Source organism: Narcine bancroftii, chromosome 3 (assembly GCF_036971445.1).
Source record: "Narcine bancroftii isolate sNarBan1 chromosome 3, sNarBan1.hap1, whole genome shotgun sequence".
Classification (NCBI taxonomy): domain Eukaryota; kingdom Metazoa; phylum Chordata; class Chondrichthyes; order Torpediniformes; family Narcinidae; genus Narcine; species Narcine bancroftii.
The window spans coordinates 49,102,472-49,122,948 of record NC_091471.1 but is presented as its reverse complement, the minus strand read 5'-3'; the positions used below and the strand labels follow the sequence as shown (position 1 = coordinate 49,122,948).

At 39.1% G+C, this 20,477-nt stretch overlaps 1 protein-coding gene across 2 annotated transcripts in view; it reads left to right on the top strand.

Annotated features, from left to right (window-relative positions):
* Positions 1-20,477, top strand: part of lman1 (lectin, mannose-binding, 1) — a 67,398-nt gene that overhangs the window by 28,049 nt on the left and 18,872 nt on the right. Inside the window, exons 5-10 of one of the 2 annotated variants that reach the window (XM_069924027.1) lie at positions 3,809-3,908; positions 6,725-6,848; positions 6,968-7,026; positions 10,087-10,219; positions 11,701-11,888; positions 15,243-15,313. In XM_069924027.1, the coding sequence (XP_069780128.1) occupies positions 3,809-3,908; positions 6,725-6,848; positions 6,968-7,026; positions 10,087-10,219; positions 11,701-11,888; positions 15,243-15,313 (675 nt within the window). Of the gene's footprint in view, positions 1-3,808; positions 3,909-6,724; positions 6,849-6,967; positions 7,027-10,086; positions 10,220-11,697; positions 11,889-15,242; positions 15,314-20,477 lie in introns of both variants that reach the window. The other variant, XM_069924026.1, reaches the window with a different exon arrangement.

The window sequence follows — 20,477 nt, the reverse complement described above, 5'->3', positions numbered from 1 at the left end:
AGGAAATGGGAGGACTTTGAATCAATGCATCCCTTCCTTAAATGAGTGTATAATATTTATTCAACCTATTCTGAGTGTGCAGATGTTCAACAGATATATTTGCAAATATCAAATAGAGGTAGATTTAAATCCTCCAGTCTTGAACTTGTAGTCGCACTGTGTTGCAGCAAGAGAAAGGAGTTTGATTCAAGTGGTGTCCAGTTGAAAACTGATTAATTGTTCACATATGCGTGCATTTTTAAACATTTCTCCCAGGAACCCCCGCATGACGTGGGGTGGAAATGACGTCCCTTTCCCTCCTGGTTGCTGACGTCAGCAGTTCACCTGTAACTTTCGAACTGCACTTAGTTGAGGTGCCACGTGCCTGGTGCCTGTGCTGGTTGTTTGGGTGAGCAACCTCGCCTTCGGTGCAGGCACTGTTACTGGTTGGTCGAGGTCTAGGTGTGCTGGTTTGAGGCGGTTGATGGTGAATATCTCTTCAAGCCTGCCGATGTCCAGAACGCAATTTGTGCCATTGTGGCATTCCACATTGAACGCCTCCTTATAGGGTCGCTGTGGGGGGGGGGGGGTGGGGGGACTGTGCACACCTCTCCAGATAAAGACTTACTTAAGCACTAAGTCCTTAGGCACAAAGGGTATTGTAGTGCCATGGCAATATGTTGGAATTTGGGCCAGTTTACTGAGCTGCTCACACAGTTTGTTGATGGCCTCTGATGGCACATCGTCCTTCCCTCGAGCTGTGGTCATGAACTCTCTGGGCACCATGAGTGGGATGCTGTTTACCAGCTCTGCCGATGAAGACTTCAGGTCCACTTTGGGTGCCGTTTGTATGCCAAGCAGCACCAAGGGCAGTTTGTCTACTCAGTCTGACCTGTGGAGGCATGCCATCAGGGTGGCCTTTAAGTGCCTGTGGATGCGCTCAACCAGGCCATTCGACTGCGGGTGTTTCCAGCAGGCGCCACAGTGCGGTCTACAGTGTGGAAGTGAATTGTGGACTACATGGGCTGGAGGCTGAAACATGCTACTCTGGTGGAAAGGATGGCCCTGGCGCACAATTCTGTGGGGGCGTCTGCTAGGGGAATTGCCTCCAGCCATCTTCACCATGATGAGCAGGTACCTTGATTCCCTTGACGTCAGTAGGGGGCAAACAATGTCTACATACACATGCTCGAATCTCCACTGTGATGCCTTCACGTGCCATTGTTCCTTGGTGGTTTGGCAGTCTGCACATGTGCTGGCTCATCTTTCTTCATGTCAACCCTTTATCCTAGCAATCTTCAATTCAAGTAATCTTTATTAAGCATGAAGACCAAACTGTTTGATGTACTGCAGGTGCAATCTCACCAGTATCTTGTAAAGTTGCATCAAAGATTTCCTACTACTTTACCCTTCACCCTTGAAATAAAGGTCTACGTTTCATTAACCTTACTAATTATTTGCCAAACATCCTTCTTTCTTTGGCTTGGCTTCGCGGACGAAGATTTATGGAGAGGGTAAAAAGTCCACGTCAGCTGCAGGCTCGTTTGTGGCTGACCAGTCCGATGCGGGACAAGTCAGACACGATTGCAGCGGTTGCAAGGGAAAATTGGTTGGTTGGGGTTGGGTGTTGGGTTTTTCCTCCTTTGCCTTTTGTCAGTGAGGTGGGCTCTGCGGTCTTCTTCAAAGGAGGCTGCTGCCCGCCAAACTGTGAGGCGCCAAGATGCACGGTTTGAGGCGTTATCAGCCCACTGGCGGTGGTCAATGTGGCAGGCACCAAGAGATTTCTTTAGGCAGTCCTTGTACCTTTTCTTTGGTGCACCTCTGTCACGGTGGCCAGTGGAGAGCTCGCCATATAATACGATCTTGGGAAGGCGATGGTCCTCCATTCTGGAGACGTGACCCATCCAGCGCAGCTGGATCTTCAGCAGCGTGGACTCGATGCTGTCGACCTCTGCCATCTCGAGTACCTCGACGTTAGGGGTGTGAGCGCTCCAATGGATGTTGAGGATGGAGCGGAGACAACGCTGGTGGAAGCGTTCTAGGAGCCGTAGGTGGTGCCGGTAGAGGACCCATGATTCGGAGCCGAACAGGAGTGTGGGTATGACAACGGCTCTGTATACGCTTATCTTTGTGAGGTTTTTCAGTTGGTTGTTTTTCCAGACTTTTTTGTGTAGTCTTCCAAAGGCGCTATTTGCCTTGGCGAGTCTGTTGTCTATCTCATTGTCGATCCTTGCATCTGATGAAATGGTGCAGCCGAGATAGGTAAACTGGTTGACCGTTTTGAGTTTTGTGTGCCCGATGGAGATGTGGGGGGGCTGGTAGTCATGGTGGGGAGCTGGCTGATGGAGGACCTCAGTTTTCTTCAGGCTGACTTCCAGGCCAAACATTTTGGCAGTTTCCGCAAAGCAGGACGTCAAGCGCTGAAGAGCTGGCTCTGAATGGGCAACTAAAGCGGCATCATCTGCAAAGAGTAGTTCACGGACAAGTTTCTCTTGTGTCTTGGTGTGAGCTTGCAGGCGCCTCAGATTGAAGAGACTGCCATCCGTGCGGTACCGGATGTAAACAGCGTCTTCATTGTTGGGGTCTTTCATGGCTTGGTTCAGCATCATGCTGAAGAAGATTGAAAAGAGGGTTGGTGCGAGAACACAGCCTTGCTTCACGCCATTGTTAATGGAGAAGGGTTCAGAGAGCTCATTGCTGTATCTGACCCGACCTTGTTGGTTTTCGTGCAGTTGGATAATCATGTTGAGGAACTTTGGGGGACATCCGATGCGCTCTAGTATTTGCCAAAGCCCTTTCCTGCTCACGGTGTCGAAGGCTTTGGTGAGGTCAACAAAGGTGATGTAGAGTCCTTTGTTTTGTTCTCTACACTTTTCTTGGAGCTGTCTGAGGGCAAAGACCATGTCAGTGGTTCCTCTGTTAGCGCGAAAGCCGCACTGTGATTCTGGGAGAATATTCTCTGCGACACTAGGTATTATTCTATTTAGTAGAATCCTAGCGAAGATTTTGCCTGCAATGGAGAGCAACGTGATTCCCCTGTAGTTTGAGCAGTCTGATTTCTCGCCTTTGTTTTTGTACAGGGTGATGATGGTGGCATCACGAAGATCCTGAGGCAGTTTACCTTGGTCCCAACAAAGCTTGAAAAACTCATGCAGTTTGGCATGCAGAGTTTTGCCGCCAGCCTTCCAGACTTCTGGGGGGATTCCATCCATACCTGCTGCTTTGCCACTTTTCAGTTGTTCGATTGCCTTATATGTCTCATCCAGGGTGGGAACCTCATCCAGCTCTAGCCTTAGGGGCTGTTGAGGGAGCTGGAGCAGGGCGGAATCTTGGACTGAGCGGTTGGTACTGAAAAGAAATACACCAAAAATACACCAAAATGCATTGCATTCAGTCTTGCAAGTGTTTTTCTTCCCTGCACAATTTGGTTAAAAACACAATTCTGGAGAAGCTCAGCAGGCCAGACAGTGTACTTTGGTTATGTAATTTTATCTTTGCTACATAATTCACATTGTTTGATCTGCTGAGTTTCTCCAGCATTATGTTTTTTTTAATTCAACCACAGTGTCTGCAGACCTTCATGTGTACCTTTTGGTAACCCATTTATATTTTTATCATCAGTAAAGCTGTCTTTAACCAGCACCAGTTTAATCCATTCATATTAATAAATGGTAGCTGTTCAGCACCCACAAAATTTATACAAAATTCCAGAACTTGGTCATCAGAAGTAGAAAATAATGCCTATGAAACTGAATTCCGTTTTTTTTTGTGTTCATTGGACGATCGACCCTGTGCTTTGTTTTGATACCAAAATAATTTATATCTGCAGTGATGGTGCAACACAAGCGTTGGGTTCCTGTTTAAGAGATTTTAGAAACAAGCCTTATCCTGTAAGAGCCAGAATTATCTACTACAGAAAAACATTGACTGTAAGTCTCCTGTGCTTTGACGTGGTCAAAATAAATTGCAGCCTAGTGAGATTATTTGACAAGAAAAATTGATCTGAACAACAGTTAAACTGGAAATGACTTCAACTTCTGTTGATGACATGTATTTGATTTTTTTAAAAATAATTTCACTACTTATCTTCAAGATTTAGAAATCAATAGATCCTTTTAAAAATAAAGTTTTATATTGAAACAATTGTGGAAATGTAGTTTTAAGCTGCTTTTCAAATCAGCTTCTTGTATAACTTTTTAAAAAACTGTTACCTATTATGATTCTGAGTATTGTATTATTGACTGCCAAATTTATATCCCTTGTTCTTTCTTTAGGATATATTCCTTTATTTATTTTGCATGTTTTCAGCATTTTTTTTTGTCTCTCATAATCCTTCTATTAGTATTATTTATCCATTCTACTTTTCCTTATACTTTTCTTTTTAAGTTGGGGCAAAGCATGCCTGCTTTGAGGAGAACCAAACAGTGCCTATTCAAATCCCTGTGATGTATGTCTCTGAGGACGATATCAGAATATCATTCAAAGGGGTGAATTGTTGCAAGGCATCAGGCCCTGATGGTGTACCTGGCAGGGTACTAAAAATCTGCGCCAACCAACGAGCCAGTGTTCACGGATATTTTCATCCTCTCATTGCTGCAATCAAAGATTCCCACCTGCTTCAAAAGGGTGTTGATCATCCCAGGGCCCAAGAAGAGCGGTGTGAACTTCCTCAATGACTGTAGCTACTGTGATGAAATGATTTGAGAGGCTGGCTGTAGCCAGAATTAATATGTACCTAAGCAAAGGCCTGGACCCTATAGTCACAGTCGCTCCACAGCAGATGCAATATCGCTGGCTCTCCACTCAGCTCTGGATTACCTCTAAACAGCAACTTGTACATGATGGCTGCTCTTCATCGATTACGGCTTAGCCTTCAACACCATTATTCCCTCAGTGCTAGTCAAGAAGCTACAAACTGGGCTTCTGCACCTCCCTTGACTTTCTCATCAAAAGATCACAGTCAGTATGAATTTGGAAACGATATCTCCTTCTCATTGATTGTCAAGATAGTCACACCTCAAAGATGCATGCTTAACCCACTGCTCTACACCCATGACTGTGTGGACAGGCACAATTCCAATACCATCTACAAGTTTGCCGAAGACACCACAGTTGTTGGCAGAATCACAAACGACAATGAGGAAGTGTACAGGAGGGAGAGCAATCAGCTCGTTGAGTGGTGTCACGCCAACAACCTTGCGCTCAACGTCAGCCAAACCAAGGAGATGATTGTGGACTTCAAGAGGAAGTCAGGGGAACATAACCCAGTCCTCATTGAGGGCTCAGTAGGGGAGAGGGTCAAGAACTTTAAATTCCTAGGTGTCGGCATCCATGTTGATGCAATCACAAAGAAGGCTCACCAGTGCTATATTTTGAAGTGCTTGAGGAGATTCTGTATGTCACTGAAGATTCTCAAACTTCTATAGGTGTACCGTGGAGAGCATTGTGGCTGGTTGCATCAGTCTGGTATAGAGACGCAAAATCTCAGGACAAGAAAAAACTCCACAGAGTTGTTAACTCGGCCTGCGACATCACAGACACCAGACTTCACTCCATTGAGTACATCTACAATGTACTTAAAAAAGTGTCTTAAGAAAGCAGCCTCTATTCTCAAAGATCCCCACCACCCAGGCCATGCCCTCTTCACTCTGGTACCATCAGGGAAAAAGGTACAGGAGCCTAAAGATGAGCACTCAATGGCACAAGGACAGCTTCTTCCCCGCTGTTATCAGATTCCTGAATAATCAATGAACCAAAGATGCTGCCTTACTCTTCATGCACTATTACATTTTTTTAAATTTATTCTTGTAAGGGGGTTTATATGAACATTTTCACTCTGATCCTGCAGCAAACACCAAATTTCATGACTTGGTCATGATAATAAATTCTGATTCATTTGATTGTACACATTATGTAATACTTACTTTAATATCATCATTTTCAAAATAATTGATCCTTTTCAGGTTTTACAAATTTTAAACATTTTATTTCTCCATTAAACCTCATTTACTTTTCTTAGCCCATCAAGCATTTTTGGCATTCCCATTGCCCCATTTATTTTCTTGTCATTTTCTTGCTTGCAAGCCCTTCATTTAACCACCAAGTGTTCTGTCACCTGCATACAAGAGGGTGTGTTTTCAGAAGTTGGTGGGAATAGTAAATACATGCAATGTGCATTGTATCTCTTGGATTTTTTGATATTCCGGTCTGGGAAAGTCTTAAAATGTTGCTTTTTTTTTGTATGGCTGTTTTAGATTTTCTGATTTGCTTTGATCAGATATGTTTTACTGTTCTTTTCTCCCCATGGATTAAATTGACCATCCTTTTTGTAAAGAAGTGAAAACTCAAGTGAAACTGAAGGTATAGGCAGCTTTTCATGGAATCTTTGGTGCAGAACATGTTTACTAAATCACCAAGATTTGAACAATATTCTTGTTTTCCTTTCAGAAGTTTAATACCTAGGTTTTAAGTAAAGGATTGTTTTAATAGTTATCCCGTGTAGCTTTATTTTGTGGGTGGGAATGGACAGAGATCTAGATATTGTTCCAGCCATGCAAGCTTGAAATGTCTTCATTATAAACAAAAGGTGCTTTCTAAACTGTATTCAGACTTTTCCCAAAAAATAATCTTGCCTATGAATTTGCCTGACAATCTGCTATCAGCTGCCAAAGGAAGTCTTGTTTTAGTACTTATTTGGGTAGATTAACATCCTGATTGGCAAATTTGTCTTGTCTTTCTGTTGTAGGTCATGATACACAATGGCTTTACTCCAAATAATGATGATTATGAACTTTGTGCCAGAATAGAAAATATGGTACTTCCATTTGAGGGTTACTTTGGAATATCTGCAGCCACAGGGGCTCTTGCAGGTAGGATTGCAGGGATTTATTTTTCAAAACTATTGGTTAAAGGTTTTTTTAAAAAGTTATTATGTATTTCACAATTGAATATGTAAATTAAAAAATATTTCACTTTTGTTCCTTCACAGATGATCACGATGTCCTGTCTTTTCTGGCATTCAGACTTTTTGAGCCTGGCAAACCAGTGGTGAGTTTTTCCCACCGAATTTCTGGAGTCAACCCAGTGAATCTCTTCTGCCTTCAAAGCCGGTATATCCTTCCTCAAGTAAAGAGACCAGAAATGCACATAATGTTCCAGGTGCAATCTCACCAGTACCCCATACTGTTGCAGCAGCATCTCCCTACACTTAAATTCAATCCCGCTATCAATGCCCAATGTCCCATCCTTTTAATTATTTTTACTGATCATTTATGATTGGATGGGATACTATTTGGTTCATGCCATTACTGGAACGTTATACAATTTATGTATAACAAATTGTAGTAATCCTTTTGAATACAATTTTCCTGTATTCTTTGATATTTTCAAATAGCAAAAGCAACAGAGAAATTGCTATTATTAACAGCTCCTATAAAATGAATTGCAGTGATCCATGGGCTGGAATAGGGATCTCCAAAGTGGACGATCTTGACTCCTGTCGGTCTAACACTGGGCCAATTGAACTTTTGTGGTGGAAAGCAGGGACGGATCAACGGAAAATAGCGCCTATGGCAACGGTGGCCAACCTCTTGCAAGAGTGGGACTTGGTGGTTGCCGTGCTGTATTTGGCTTTGCCCTTTGAATAAGTTGAGAGTGAATGGGAGGATGGACTGAGCGTAGGAGAAAGATGTCTGTGTTCTTTGTAAAAAGCAAACCAGATTGAGGAAGAAACACTAAATGAAAATGACACAACATGATTGAAGGGAAAAATTAAATTATTGTTTATATTCACCGGAATTAATGTGTTGAGTCCAAAAGTACAGGTGATTTGCTTAATTAAGTTACACATACACAAAAACTCTAAAGAGAAAAACTTTCATGCTGATTTCAATAGCCAAATTCCGCAAGCTCTTCCTCCATGGTTCCTTTGGAGGCAACTGCATAGCCACCCTGCAGATTATTGATGCTGTTTTACTAAAGATAACTGATATATGTCCCGCTGGATGAGAGGAACAGGTGGCAGATGTCTGTGGAGCTCAGCCCGGGAACACTGGTTGTTCGAGGCGGCCTCCTCACCAGGTCAAGGATTTTCAGTGGAGCTCATGTTGAGTTCCAGCCTGTCTCCAGAAAACTCAGCCCACAATGCGTGATCTGTCAGGTGAGGTGGGGGTGAAGGCGGTCTCAGGGCTGTGGAGATGCAAGGCAGGTGATTTTTGTTGGATGCCTGTTTTCGGCTTTGTTTGAAGCGACACTGCCTGGGATGGTAACTCCATTTCCCGCCCCACAAAAGTCCAAAGCCGCCACCACCCCTCCCCCATCTCCAGTGCCAGGATTCCTTGCTTGGGGGTTAATGTGGGATCAAGTGTTCCATGAAGAGGTCGATGTTCTAAAAAGTTTGGGGACCCCTGGACGAGAAGAAAGTTTGTATCAATTCTCCAGTTATTATATTTACACTTCAGTTTTGATTTCACAATGGAGGACACATATTATTTTCTTCTGATGCTGGAAAACACGTTATAGTGAGAGGAAGAAACTAGTCAGGAAAAGGTGTTAGGAAAAACTAAAGCAATTAAAGACTCTTAAATCTCTAAGACCTGGGAAATCTATCACAGGGAACTTATCAGTACTTATTGGGTGACTGTTAGGAGAGGGAAGGGGAATAGGCAGACAATTTAAAGCATTCTTGTGGCCATTCCCCTCAACAGCAAGGGGACACTAAACTAGGTAGGAAGGTTAGGCTTCAGGATGCAGAGAAGCTACAGATTGATTTGGACAAATTGAGTTTGTGAGGCAGACACTGTAAAATATAGCTAAATGGAAAGCCCATTCACTTGTCAATAACAGGAAGGCAGACTCTGATCTGAAAGGCAATAGATTGGGAAAGGAAGAGATGCCACACAGCTTGAATGTCCTTGTGGACTAGACACCTGGAAAGTAAGTATGTAGGTGTGGCAGTCCAGTTAAGATAAATTGTCTGCTGGACTTAATAGTGAGAGTATTCAAGTGTAGGAGCAGGGATGTTTTGCTGCGCTACACTTTAGAAGATTGAGAGATTATAGAAACTTAATCAGAGAGTATACAACTTGGAAAATGTCTTGCTGGGCTTTTACAAGCTAAGGAAATCATTTAGGGCAGGGACCTATTCCAAAGAGACTCAAATATACCTTGTGTAAATTTAGCTTTCCAGTTCAAGGCTAAGAAGACAACTTATAACATGGTTGAGTGAAAACAAAAAACTAAATTAATGGAGGCATTTCTCAGATGGACCAAAACATGGGTGGCTGAAAGTTAGTCTAGAGAGGTACGAGATGTTGGATTTAGAGAGGGTGAACAAACCAAATGATTATGTAATGTATATGGGTGTATATCAAAGCACAGAAGAAATGGAAGATGTTATAAACTATGTTGACAAATCTATAAAGGTGACAGGAAAGTGGTCAAGAAAAGAGGAATGAAACTATTTTTGTTCAGACATAGGTTCTGGATAGTCCTGCTGTAACTTGGGGACACTTCTTGTGCCATGGCTAGATTGCAGTGTAGAGTTATGGTCACCAGAATGCAAAGAGTGACATTTTAAAAAGATGCTGCCAGCAATGGGAAAAGCTTAGGAGGAACAATGAGCTCATTTAGAAATGTGTAAAACATTTGAAGTTTGGGCAAAGATTTTTAATCAAGCTGTATAAAGCTGAATGGATTCAGGTATATGGAAGATTATTGCCATTTGGAGATGAGGAGATGAAAGGAATAATGAATTTAAAGTTCTGGAAAATGAACTGCATTTGTACTCTTTCACCTTGCATGAGCATATGCCTGACTCCCATATAGATTTCTGTAACTAGCAATTTGTTGTTTCCATGGTTAAGATAACTGATTCCATACAGACCATGGAATGAACTGGCCCTTCTCAAAGAATGGAGTTTGGTCCAAAGCCACAGATTCAAAACACAATTGTAGTTTTTTACAGAACCTTGGAACTAGTAGAGATTTTCTGATGATACTTCTAGCTGTGGTCCTAGCAATTAACTGGGCCAGCTTCCCTGATAAATAATAGTTCTTAAATTGCAATAACGTGATATCACTTAATTTAAGCTTTGCTCTTTGGTACAGGAGCCTGCTGATTCAATGATTCCTCAAGAAGAAAAGGAGAAATATAAAGAAGAGTATGAAAATTTCCAGCAGGCACTTGATAAAAAGAAAGAGGAATTCCAAAAAGATCATCCTGATGTGCAAGGAGAAACAGGTTGGGGAAAGATTTTGATTCTTCTTTTGGTTGCAATATAAGGCTTGGTTGCGAAATTTTTGGTTAATTTGCACATAAATTTATGGCAATAGCAACGTCATACAAAATGTGCATTTTCATCCATTTTGCTTCAAGGCATGAAGCTTACCAGATGGAGAGACTGACAAGTAAACAGTTTTGGGTCTGAGAAGTAACATGGTGTGACTTTAGCATTAATGTGGCCCAATGGACTTAATGTTACTCTAATTTAAATGTTATTGTTCATTATTGAAATTAAATGCTAGCATACTTTGGTAGATTTTAAAATAATAAAAAAAATCTAGCCTCCCCAAACACAAAAATATCCAAACTGAATGAGAAGTTAAAATTTCACGCCTTATAAATAGCAAATGACGTTCTTGCTCTGAAATGTGAGGCGAAAAAGCTTGGATTTCATATACTGTAAAATACCAACACCATACAATAAATATTTAATTAAGAATTGTGTTTTATTTGTACAATAAGTTTCCAATTATCCAGAAACCAATCTACTGGAAATTCTCGAATAGCTGAAAAGATTTTCTGCTGATGATGTCACAATTTGAAAAAAGTTGAATTTTTTTACCCACGATGCTCAGGTTGGGGTGGGGGGTGCGGTTCCTGTCATGCGGTTAGCACCATTGGAATCAACGGAGCTCTCGAGTACTGTTCAAAGATACAGTTCATTTGCTGCATTTTGTAAGCAGAGATGTGTTTTTTTTTGGTAAGAATTGAAACATTATTTCATCCTTGAAAACCCTTCTCTTGTTATTTGTTGTTGTTTAACCACGGATACAAGTGTTCTGCTGATCTGCTTAGACATTTGATTTTTCTGAAAATTCCCAAGCATTTTGGATAACCGGAAATGTACTGTATTGCTAAAAAGTCCATTTAGAATCTACACCAATTATCTTCAGATTACAAGATTTGTTTTGATTCAGTATTCATTTCTAGGATTTTAAGGTATAGCATATTTAACAATATTTAAAAAGTGTGCACACAGTAATTATTGGGCTGTATCAGATCCTCACATGATCCTTTCTGGTATCAAATCAAACACACTTTTGAACAGAATGATGATCAGTAGCACTGAACAATTTTGAACACTAAGTAATAGTTCTATCACACTGACAGAGCATTAAATTGACTTTGATAAAGCTGAAATAGGAAAGTAACCAAGATGGTAACATTTGTACCTCTAAAGTACCAGTTAGCGATGATCTCCAAGAGATCAAACCACCTAACATTAATGTTTAATGACATTGTAATTTCCCACTGTAAATATTAATAAACTATTAATAGCCTGAAAAATTTATTTCTGGTTATTATTATGTATGTATTTCTGATATTGGCATTCCTTTTTCTCAGATTTCCTTACATGTTTTAAAGTGACCATGGACTATTACGTAGCTGATATGTTATATCAAAAATGATATTAAAAATATATATTTGCAATTCAGTAGATGATATGTTTGAAAGTGTGAACGAGCGAGAATTGAGACAGATCTTTGAAGGCCAGAATCGTATCCACCTTGAAATCAAACAACTGAACAAGCAACTCACCATGATTCTGGATGAGCAGAGGAGATACGTCTCTCTTGTAAGTGAGGAGATTTCCAAGAAGGGAACTAATGTCCCACAGACAGGACAGGTGAGTGCCACATCTGTCTGATTTTCAGACTAAAAATCATGTTTAATTTCTTAACTTTTTATTCAGTATAATTCAGTATGAGTGTCTGCAGTTATGTAATTGTCACACTCTTGTTATTTGTGCATTTTAACTTGTTTATTCCCAGGATATGGATGGTGCACTATTTTTGTCTATCCTTCATTGTTCTTTGATCTTGTATTCATTCTCATTTGTCTTTAAAGAGAAAACAAATTTCTTGTTCTCCAAATTATTTAACATCCTATTTCAAAAGCCTCATTTCAGAACAGGCATTTGCATTTGTCAACAAGGTATCCTGATAATGACTGTTCAGGTTTTCAATTTGTACAATACTTTAGTCAGATTGTGTTTTTGTTACTGTGAGAGGATTCTTAGTTGAGACATTGCAATCATCACTAGCTTTAATGTGCAGCCTAATGTGAAATATAACTTAATCCACTAAATCAGTTGTGATTAAGCTTTGCTTTAGCACTAAAGTATCCTGTCATAGATTTGTAAATGGGTGTGCTGGAGAATTAGGATCAAAGGGTGTGGAATAATCAAACCACCATGCAAGGTCTTGATGTTTTAAATGTTTTCTGTGTGCATTTTTAAAAAAATTCCAGTCTAAATGATTTAAATTAATAAACTGCACATCAGTCTACTTCTGTGATGGTTTCAGTGTCTAATCTATTATGAGCAATATATAAAACGTAGAAGAGTATAGGAAAAGAACCATGTGTGTGTGCTGAATATGATGTCCAAATCAAACAAATTCTGCTGCCTGCTGGCACTTGATTGATAACCTTATTCATGCATCTATCTAGAAGCCCCTTAAATACTATTATAGTTTGTGCTTCTACCACAACCCCTGGCAGCCCATTCCAGGTACATGTACTGTTTTTTTTTTAAAAGTACTTGCCTCACTCATCCTTCTTAAACTTGCTTCTCCTCCCATGTCTGTTAGTGTGTGTTATGTTTTTACCCTGGAGAAAAGATTTTGAGTCCACCCTATCAATAATTCTCAGTTGCTCATCAGCTTCCATTACTCCAGAGAAAACATCCGAAGTTTGTCCAACCGCTCCCTATAACTCGTACCTTCTTAACCAAGATGTTAGTCCTGGTAAACTTCTGTACCCTTTTCAAAGCCCCCACGTCTTTGCTGTTTTGGTGTGTAATGTACAGATGTAAAGGTCCATCATTATTCCAAGTGTGCCCTAAGCATAGGTTTTTTGTATAGCCGCAACATGAAGGAAACATACCATGTGCCTTCTTCCACCCCCTCCCCCCCCCCCACCCCCCATCTACTTGTATGGCCACTTTCAAGTGTCTATGGACCTGGATCTTCAGATTCCTCTGCACACATATTGCTATGAATGTTGTTTTCCCCTTGAATTTGACCATCTATCATTTTTTGCCTTTATCTGTAACTGATCTGTATCCTGTTGTATTTTTTGATAACCCTCTACACCATCCACAACTTCACCAATCTTTTTTCTTCTGCAAACTTAATAACACACCCTCCTAGTTTTTCATCCATATCATGTAGTCCCAACACCCATTCTTCTGAAATACCACTGGTTTAGACCTAGCAAGAATAACACCCATCCACCACTGTCATTTTGTTTTCAAAGTCAAATGATCAATTCACTCTGGTTCCCATGCATCTACTTCTGCCGATAGTGAGCGACCTTGTCAAATGCCTTGTTTACAATACCTACTGTCCTAACATCATTAACCACCTTTACATCCTCAAAAAACTTGAACATATTGGTAAGATGTGACTTGCCCCTCAAAAAAACCATGCAGATTGACCATGACTTTCTGAATGAACTTAAATTCTACCCCTAAATATAATTTCCAATAGTTTCCCTACTACTGGTGTATGGCTTGCTGGTGAGACCTTGCATGTTCCTGGTGAGATCTCAATCCAGCAATCTCTTCACTTGTCTCTTCAATAATCTGAGATCAGTCCATCAGGACCTGGGGACATGTCCGCTTCATTGCTCCTCAACAGAGTCAGCACTATATCTTAATCTCAAAATCCCTTAACACGTGAGCATTCTCCACATTATGCTTCTTATCACTATTTTCAAGTTCCTTCTGTTCAGTCCAAGCACAAAATCCATCCTTTGTCCTTGAGTGAAACTATCCTCTGCCTTGTTAGTCACTAAGTGTTTATAATATCTTTGGATTCCCTTTAATCCTGCTTGCCAAGGACATTTCATGGCCTCTTTTGGCTTTTGTAATGCCTTGCATGAGCTTCTTCCTCCAGACTTTATATTCCTTCAAGACCCTGTCTGATTGCAGCTTCCTAAACCTTATATATACATGCCTCCTTTTTGACTAAAGTCATAACCTCTCTCAAATCCAAGGTTCTCTCATTTGCCATCCCTGTCCTTCCTTCACACTTGAATAAGAATGTTTTGGACTCCAATTTGTTCGTCCTCAAAACAACTGCCACGTGTTGGTTGTGTGCTTGTTTGTGTGCTCCCAATTAAGTGCTCCAGTTCCTGTCCAATAATGTCATAATTTCCCCCCATCCACCAAAAAAAAAGACCCAAACTTTTCCTTGTTCATAAGTATGTTGAAAGTTGGGGAATTGTGATCACTGTTCCCAAAATGCTCTTGCACCAAAACTCCAACCACTTGGTCAGGTTCATTTATCAAATAAAGGTCGAGTTTGGCCCCCCTTCTTGATTGGACTATGTACATGTTCCATCAAGAACTCTCCTGTCCATAATTAACAACTTCTTTCCCCCATCTAAGCTTCTGTTATGACAGACATCTTAGTCAACATTGGGGAAATTCAAGCCTCACCCCCCCCCCCCCCCACTAACCCCCACGACAGCCCTGTTGCTTTGCGACTTTCCATAATCTGGTCCTCCACCTGCCAGTGGCTATTGGGATGGCTATAGTATATCCCTATCTGAGTGAATACACAATTCTTATTTCTGATGTCTACCCACACTGCTTCAGTCATTGAGCTCTTCATTCATCCTTTGAGTATAGCTGTAATATTCTTCCTGATTACCAATGCAAGACCTTCATCTCCTTTACCTCCTTTATCCCACAAGGTGCATTGAGCTGCCAATCCTGTAGCCCCAAATCTCAAATGACCATAATGTCATAATTCTAGGTACATATGTTCATGTTGATTAAATAAAATATTCTAGAAATTGCAGCATTGATCACTCACAGTGTGATTCAAGTACAAAAATAATTGAAACCAAGATCAGGGCATTTCGTCTACATGTATAATATTTTTTTTAGGATTTGTATATTAATTAGTGGATATTGGACAGATTTTTTGTTTTTTTTAATCCAAAGTTTACAACAAGTTTATTTTCTGTTTAGCTACCTCAAGCTGATCTGGAAAATGTTGTGAGATACCAGCAAGAGGTGCTGAGACATGTTGGTGAATTGAAGTGAGTAATAATTCTGGTCTGTAACATTTTGAACAGAATTCTATCTGGTGTGGAAGACGGTTCAAGAATGTTGTAACTTGTAAAATTACGATTAAAAAAGAATGTAGTTTTCATTTGATGAGATTTAAAGCCCTCCACTTCATCTAGCTGCTCAACTCCAAAAATCAAGATGGTCTTGCAGCTTGACCTTGTTTTAAATTTGTGTCCCTCTCAGCAAGAAACTGTTCAACCAATGTTGGAAATTGAACAACTACTAAGCCAGTGAATCAAATGGTAAATCATCCTAAAATAGCAAACCGCTTCAGGTGTTGTGAACCAATGACTGAAACAGTAAAAGCTGATGTTTCCAAACCAAAAATTGAGGCATTTGCTTGGAGGGGGATTCAATCTTCATGAAAATAGGGGGAAAAAACGACAATGTTATACCTTCACTTTTGTGAATCATCTTGAATATTTGCACTTCCCTAAAATTGCTTCATAGAAAGGCATGAAACAAGGTAATTTTCTTCCACCCTAAAAATGATGAGATTTGATTCTTGGACAGCTACAGTAAAGTATTTTGGGACCTGTTTGTAAATGCTATTCCTTTCACTGGAAAAATAATGCATGTAAAAATTCCAAAGTTGATTTTTGAAGTGGCCATTTTTATATTGAGTTTCTAAACCAGGTTTATTTTCATCGTTCAAGGTGGCCTTCTTGAACCTTTTTGAATAATTCTTGTCTCCACACTTGGCTCTATTCATTAATTGAAATCTCTATTCATGTTAGCTTTTCACCTGACACTCATCGCAAACCCAAACTATTTTCTGTCCTAACTTTCAGCTGGTCCTATTCACCCATCATCTCTATGGTCTTTGACCTACACTGGCTCCTAGTTGTTCAATATTGTATTTTAATATCGATACACTTTCAAACCTCTCCAAATCGTATCCCTCGCCATTTCTGAGATCATGGGACTGATTTAATTCTAGCTGTAAGTTCTGCTGCTTGGACCTAAACTCTGTTCAATGCTTTTAGTAAAAATGTTTTGGGGTCTCCTTAATTTCATATTTTATTTGAGCTGCTGTATCAAATAAATATTGATCTAAATTACACAAGAAATTCTGATGAAAGGAAACCTGAAATATTCCAGAAATATTAAATATGAACCCTTTCGCAAATACTGCTTAATCTTGAGTATTTGAGTTGAGTATATAAGATTGAGAGGCTTACTTAATCTTGTATAAGATTACGAGAGGTGGACAGCCAGCACTTTTTTCCTGAAGTAACAGTAGGAAATACCAGAGGACATCTCTAAGATGAGTGGAGGAAAGTTTTGGGGAGATTTCAGAGTTTTACACAGAGAGTGGCCGGTGCCTAGAAAGCATCACTGGGGGTGGTGGGGGCTGGTACAATAGGTACATTCAAAAGGCTTTTGGATAGGCACATGAATGTAAGAAAAATAGAGGGTTATGGGTGTATGGTAGATTGTTGTGAAGTAAGTGTATGTAGGTCAGCATAACATGGGCCGTCGGGCCTGTGTGCTGTAATATTCTTTCTTCTATTTCCACCATATTTTACCTATATATTTGTATTTTTAATTGCACTATTCATATTTGCTTCGAAAGACATTGCATGCTAAAATGTGTGATACTTTTAGAATTGCATAAGATTTACAAGGTCCAGCAAAATTTCTATGGCTTGTCAGTGTTAATGCATGGAAAAACACTCAAGTCGTATTCCACCTCACTGAGTACGAATAAGGTGAAAATTCCAATTTTTCTTTTGAAAGATTGTGCAGTGTTTATGCTTCAAATGAGTGAAAAATAAATTTAAGATGGTTCTTTAAACCAAATAATAAATGTGCCAAATGCTTCATCTGGAGGGGTGGATTTTTCTGGGTAGACATCTAACTGGGCTCAATAGCCTTTCCCAATTAGCCTGATGGTTCTTCTTTTGAAGGAACAGTATTCTGGTTTAAGATTTAATTTCCATGCACTATCATTTATTCAGGCACAGGAAAGGACATTCAACCAATCAGGTCCACATCCATTCCCAAGAGACAATCCCATGAGTCACATTTCCTTGGACAGTATCTGTGAAACTTGCACTGTCATTCTCACATATCCATTCACTTTGATTCTCTTGCTACCTCTGAACATCAAGAGGTGGTTTGAAATAGATAGTTAACCCAACCTCAGATGTGAAAGGAAAATGAAGCACGTGAAAATCCATGCAGTCACCTTTATGAACTTAGGATCATAATTGCCTAATTCATTATTGGGAAGTCCTTCTATATCTAAATTATAAAATGCTACTTTTCAAAGTAAGACATTCAAAATGTTTTATTGCTAAAGCACTATCACTCCTTTATTTTCTATTTAAGAACAGATGGTATTTGGCCAATTGGAGGTTTATTTGTAATGTTACAGAATTGCATGTTTTTAAGTGCATCTCATCTTATTATCTATTGAATTACTTGAATTACTAAAACAGATGAACAGAGATGATCATCTTTTCCAAAATTATACATTATGCAAATCGACAACCTTGTTACTTCATTCTTTGGATTATGATTTTAATAATCTTCACTTAATTTGAGGAAAACAGATTGGGTTTCCTTTCAATTACTGCCTTGTCTCATTCCAGCTTTCTGTTGTACTTTAAAGTACATTCCAAAACTTGCTGGATTAAAGCAATGTCTGATTTTAAAAAAAAATACATGAACAATAATCCCAGCCTTGAATTTTAAATCTTAAGAGAGCAACTTTTTTGTTTTAGATGGATTTGCTTGTTTAATGTCTTAAAATTATTAATCAGTTAAAGCAGAAGAACAAAAACATCTAGAACAAGTTGTAATTTTGAAGTCAACATCTCTTTATTAAACAAAGATATCAGAAGGATTAGGTAAATTGTTATCAGTAATACTCCATTGTCCAATACTTACTTACTTTACTTTGGCTTGGCTTCGCGGACGAAGATTTATGGAGGGGGTAAAAAGTCCACGTCAGCTGCAGGCTCGTTTGTGGCTGACCAGTCCGATGCATATAGATTTGGAGCTTAATTTCTTAAACATTCTTATTGACTTTTTTGTACATTCAATCTAACAACTTAATTTCTACATATCATTCCCATTAGCTCTTTTGGCAAGATGCTGTGTACATGCTGATGCCCATTTATTAATCTGCAATATCCTCTTAGAAGCATACAATGTAGAATCATAGTTAACATCCTGTCAGAACATCTTTATTCACATATGAAAGATTTTTGATTAATATTTTATTGGTAAAGCGTTGGAATTTGGGTTATAAACCAGAAAGTGGCATTTCCTGAAATAATCTTAACAACATTTATGTGCTGTTAAAAATTTATTGATTTTTTTTTCTCTAAGCCACTTTAAGCTACTGAATCAAGGTAGTGTATAGGGATAAAGGCTGAGCATTACTTCAGTCACTAGGAAATTTTTAGAGGACATTAAAGGGCATGAGTTTAACGTGAGGGAGGAAGTTTAAATGATACGTGTGGGTCATATATTTTGGACAGTGGTGCCTGGAACAGTCTTGCAAGAGTAGAAGTAAAAGCAGACATCATAATATTTAAGAAAGTATCTAAATACATACATTAGTATGAAGGGGTATCTTTCATGAGCAAACAGCAGATTTTTAATTGGACATCATGTTTGTACAGACAAGTGAGGCAAAGAGCCTGTTCCCAGGATGTACTGGTATGCTTTTCTCATTGAAAACATCCATCTCAAAGTAGTGTGTCCATTATATCGAACAAATGATTGGTATTGGCTGGTAAGTAAAGATGTGGTTATTTAGGAAGTAATGAAGAGATGAGAAAAAAAAAGCAGATGGTTTGTGAATCTAAACCGAGTTTAAGAGCTGAAATACTATAATTGTTGAGGAGGAAAGAAAATTACGTTCCTTGAAAAATGTACTGTATTGTGATTTTTCTCTAATGTAGCAGCATGTCATCTGAGTATATGCCAGGAAGTGAGAATTTAAAGAATTACTTATTTACTTTTTCCTCCACATAAATTCCAAGTGAGCAAATTTGTATTCCAAATATGTTCACCATTAAGAATACAGGTGGTGATCTGCGAATTCTGTAAGAGTGAATTTGCATTACCCAAAGAACTTTGATGCCATGGTTAACTTTTTCAAATCTAATCATGTTTATGATGATGGTCAAAATATGGGTGAGACAGGTTGGCAAACAGATTCTATCCCATCCTGATTTGGGTTCCTTGTGTATATAACTATAAGGGATATGAACTAACTTTAGCCAATCCTTTCCTTTTGCAGTCCTTCTGATGTGTTTAGTTTTTAGCCTGCTTTCATTTTTTGCTTGACTATTTTATTCTACCCTTGATTTTTCTCAGCAATGTCATAATGCTTATTTGCTGAATTCTGAAATGTTCCTGTCCTGTTGTATGATTTTTAGCACCTTGTTTTTATTTGAGATAGTGGTATAAACTAGTCATGGTGGCAGGGGCTAATTTTTTAACAACCTGTGTGTTTTATTGTACTTGTTATTTTTAAACTGCTGCTAAGTTAAAAAGTAAAGAACTCTTTTGGGAGAAATTCATTAATTTCAGTAGTTTCCAAATTTTGTTTGTCGAATTCCACATTTTGACCCTAATGCACAAAGGTGTCAGACTTGCTTACATTTTAATGGGTAACATTGGACAGCAATTTTTTTTTAAGGTTTGCTTGTTTAAAAAAAAAATTGGGGATTATGATAGACAACTTCAAGCTGAACACAAATATAATGTCAGATTTGCTGTATCACTTAGGAAGTTGTGGAAACACGAAATTCAATAAAAGTTCATCTAAAATGTTTAATCACATAACAATGCTGACACCGTTTTAGTTCAACTGACCTAAAAATGTTTTGTCACGGGTTTTCATTTGTTCTCAGCATCTGATGCCTCTCATGTCAGTGTCCAACAGTAGTCCACCTTGATATCACTTTTCCATGGTTGCAATGTCCAGGTGAAACCTTTCACCATGTTCATCACTGACTGCACCAAGATCAGCAGGGAAGACGTCCAAGTACAAATGCAGAAAATGAGTTTTCATGACACGATGCACTTCATGGTTTTGTTTGCTTGAAGCATGTTTAAAAAAAAATTAAAGGAAATCACAAAAATAGGTTGTATCTTTTTTGTTTAAAAAAA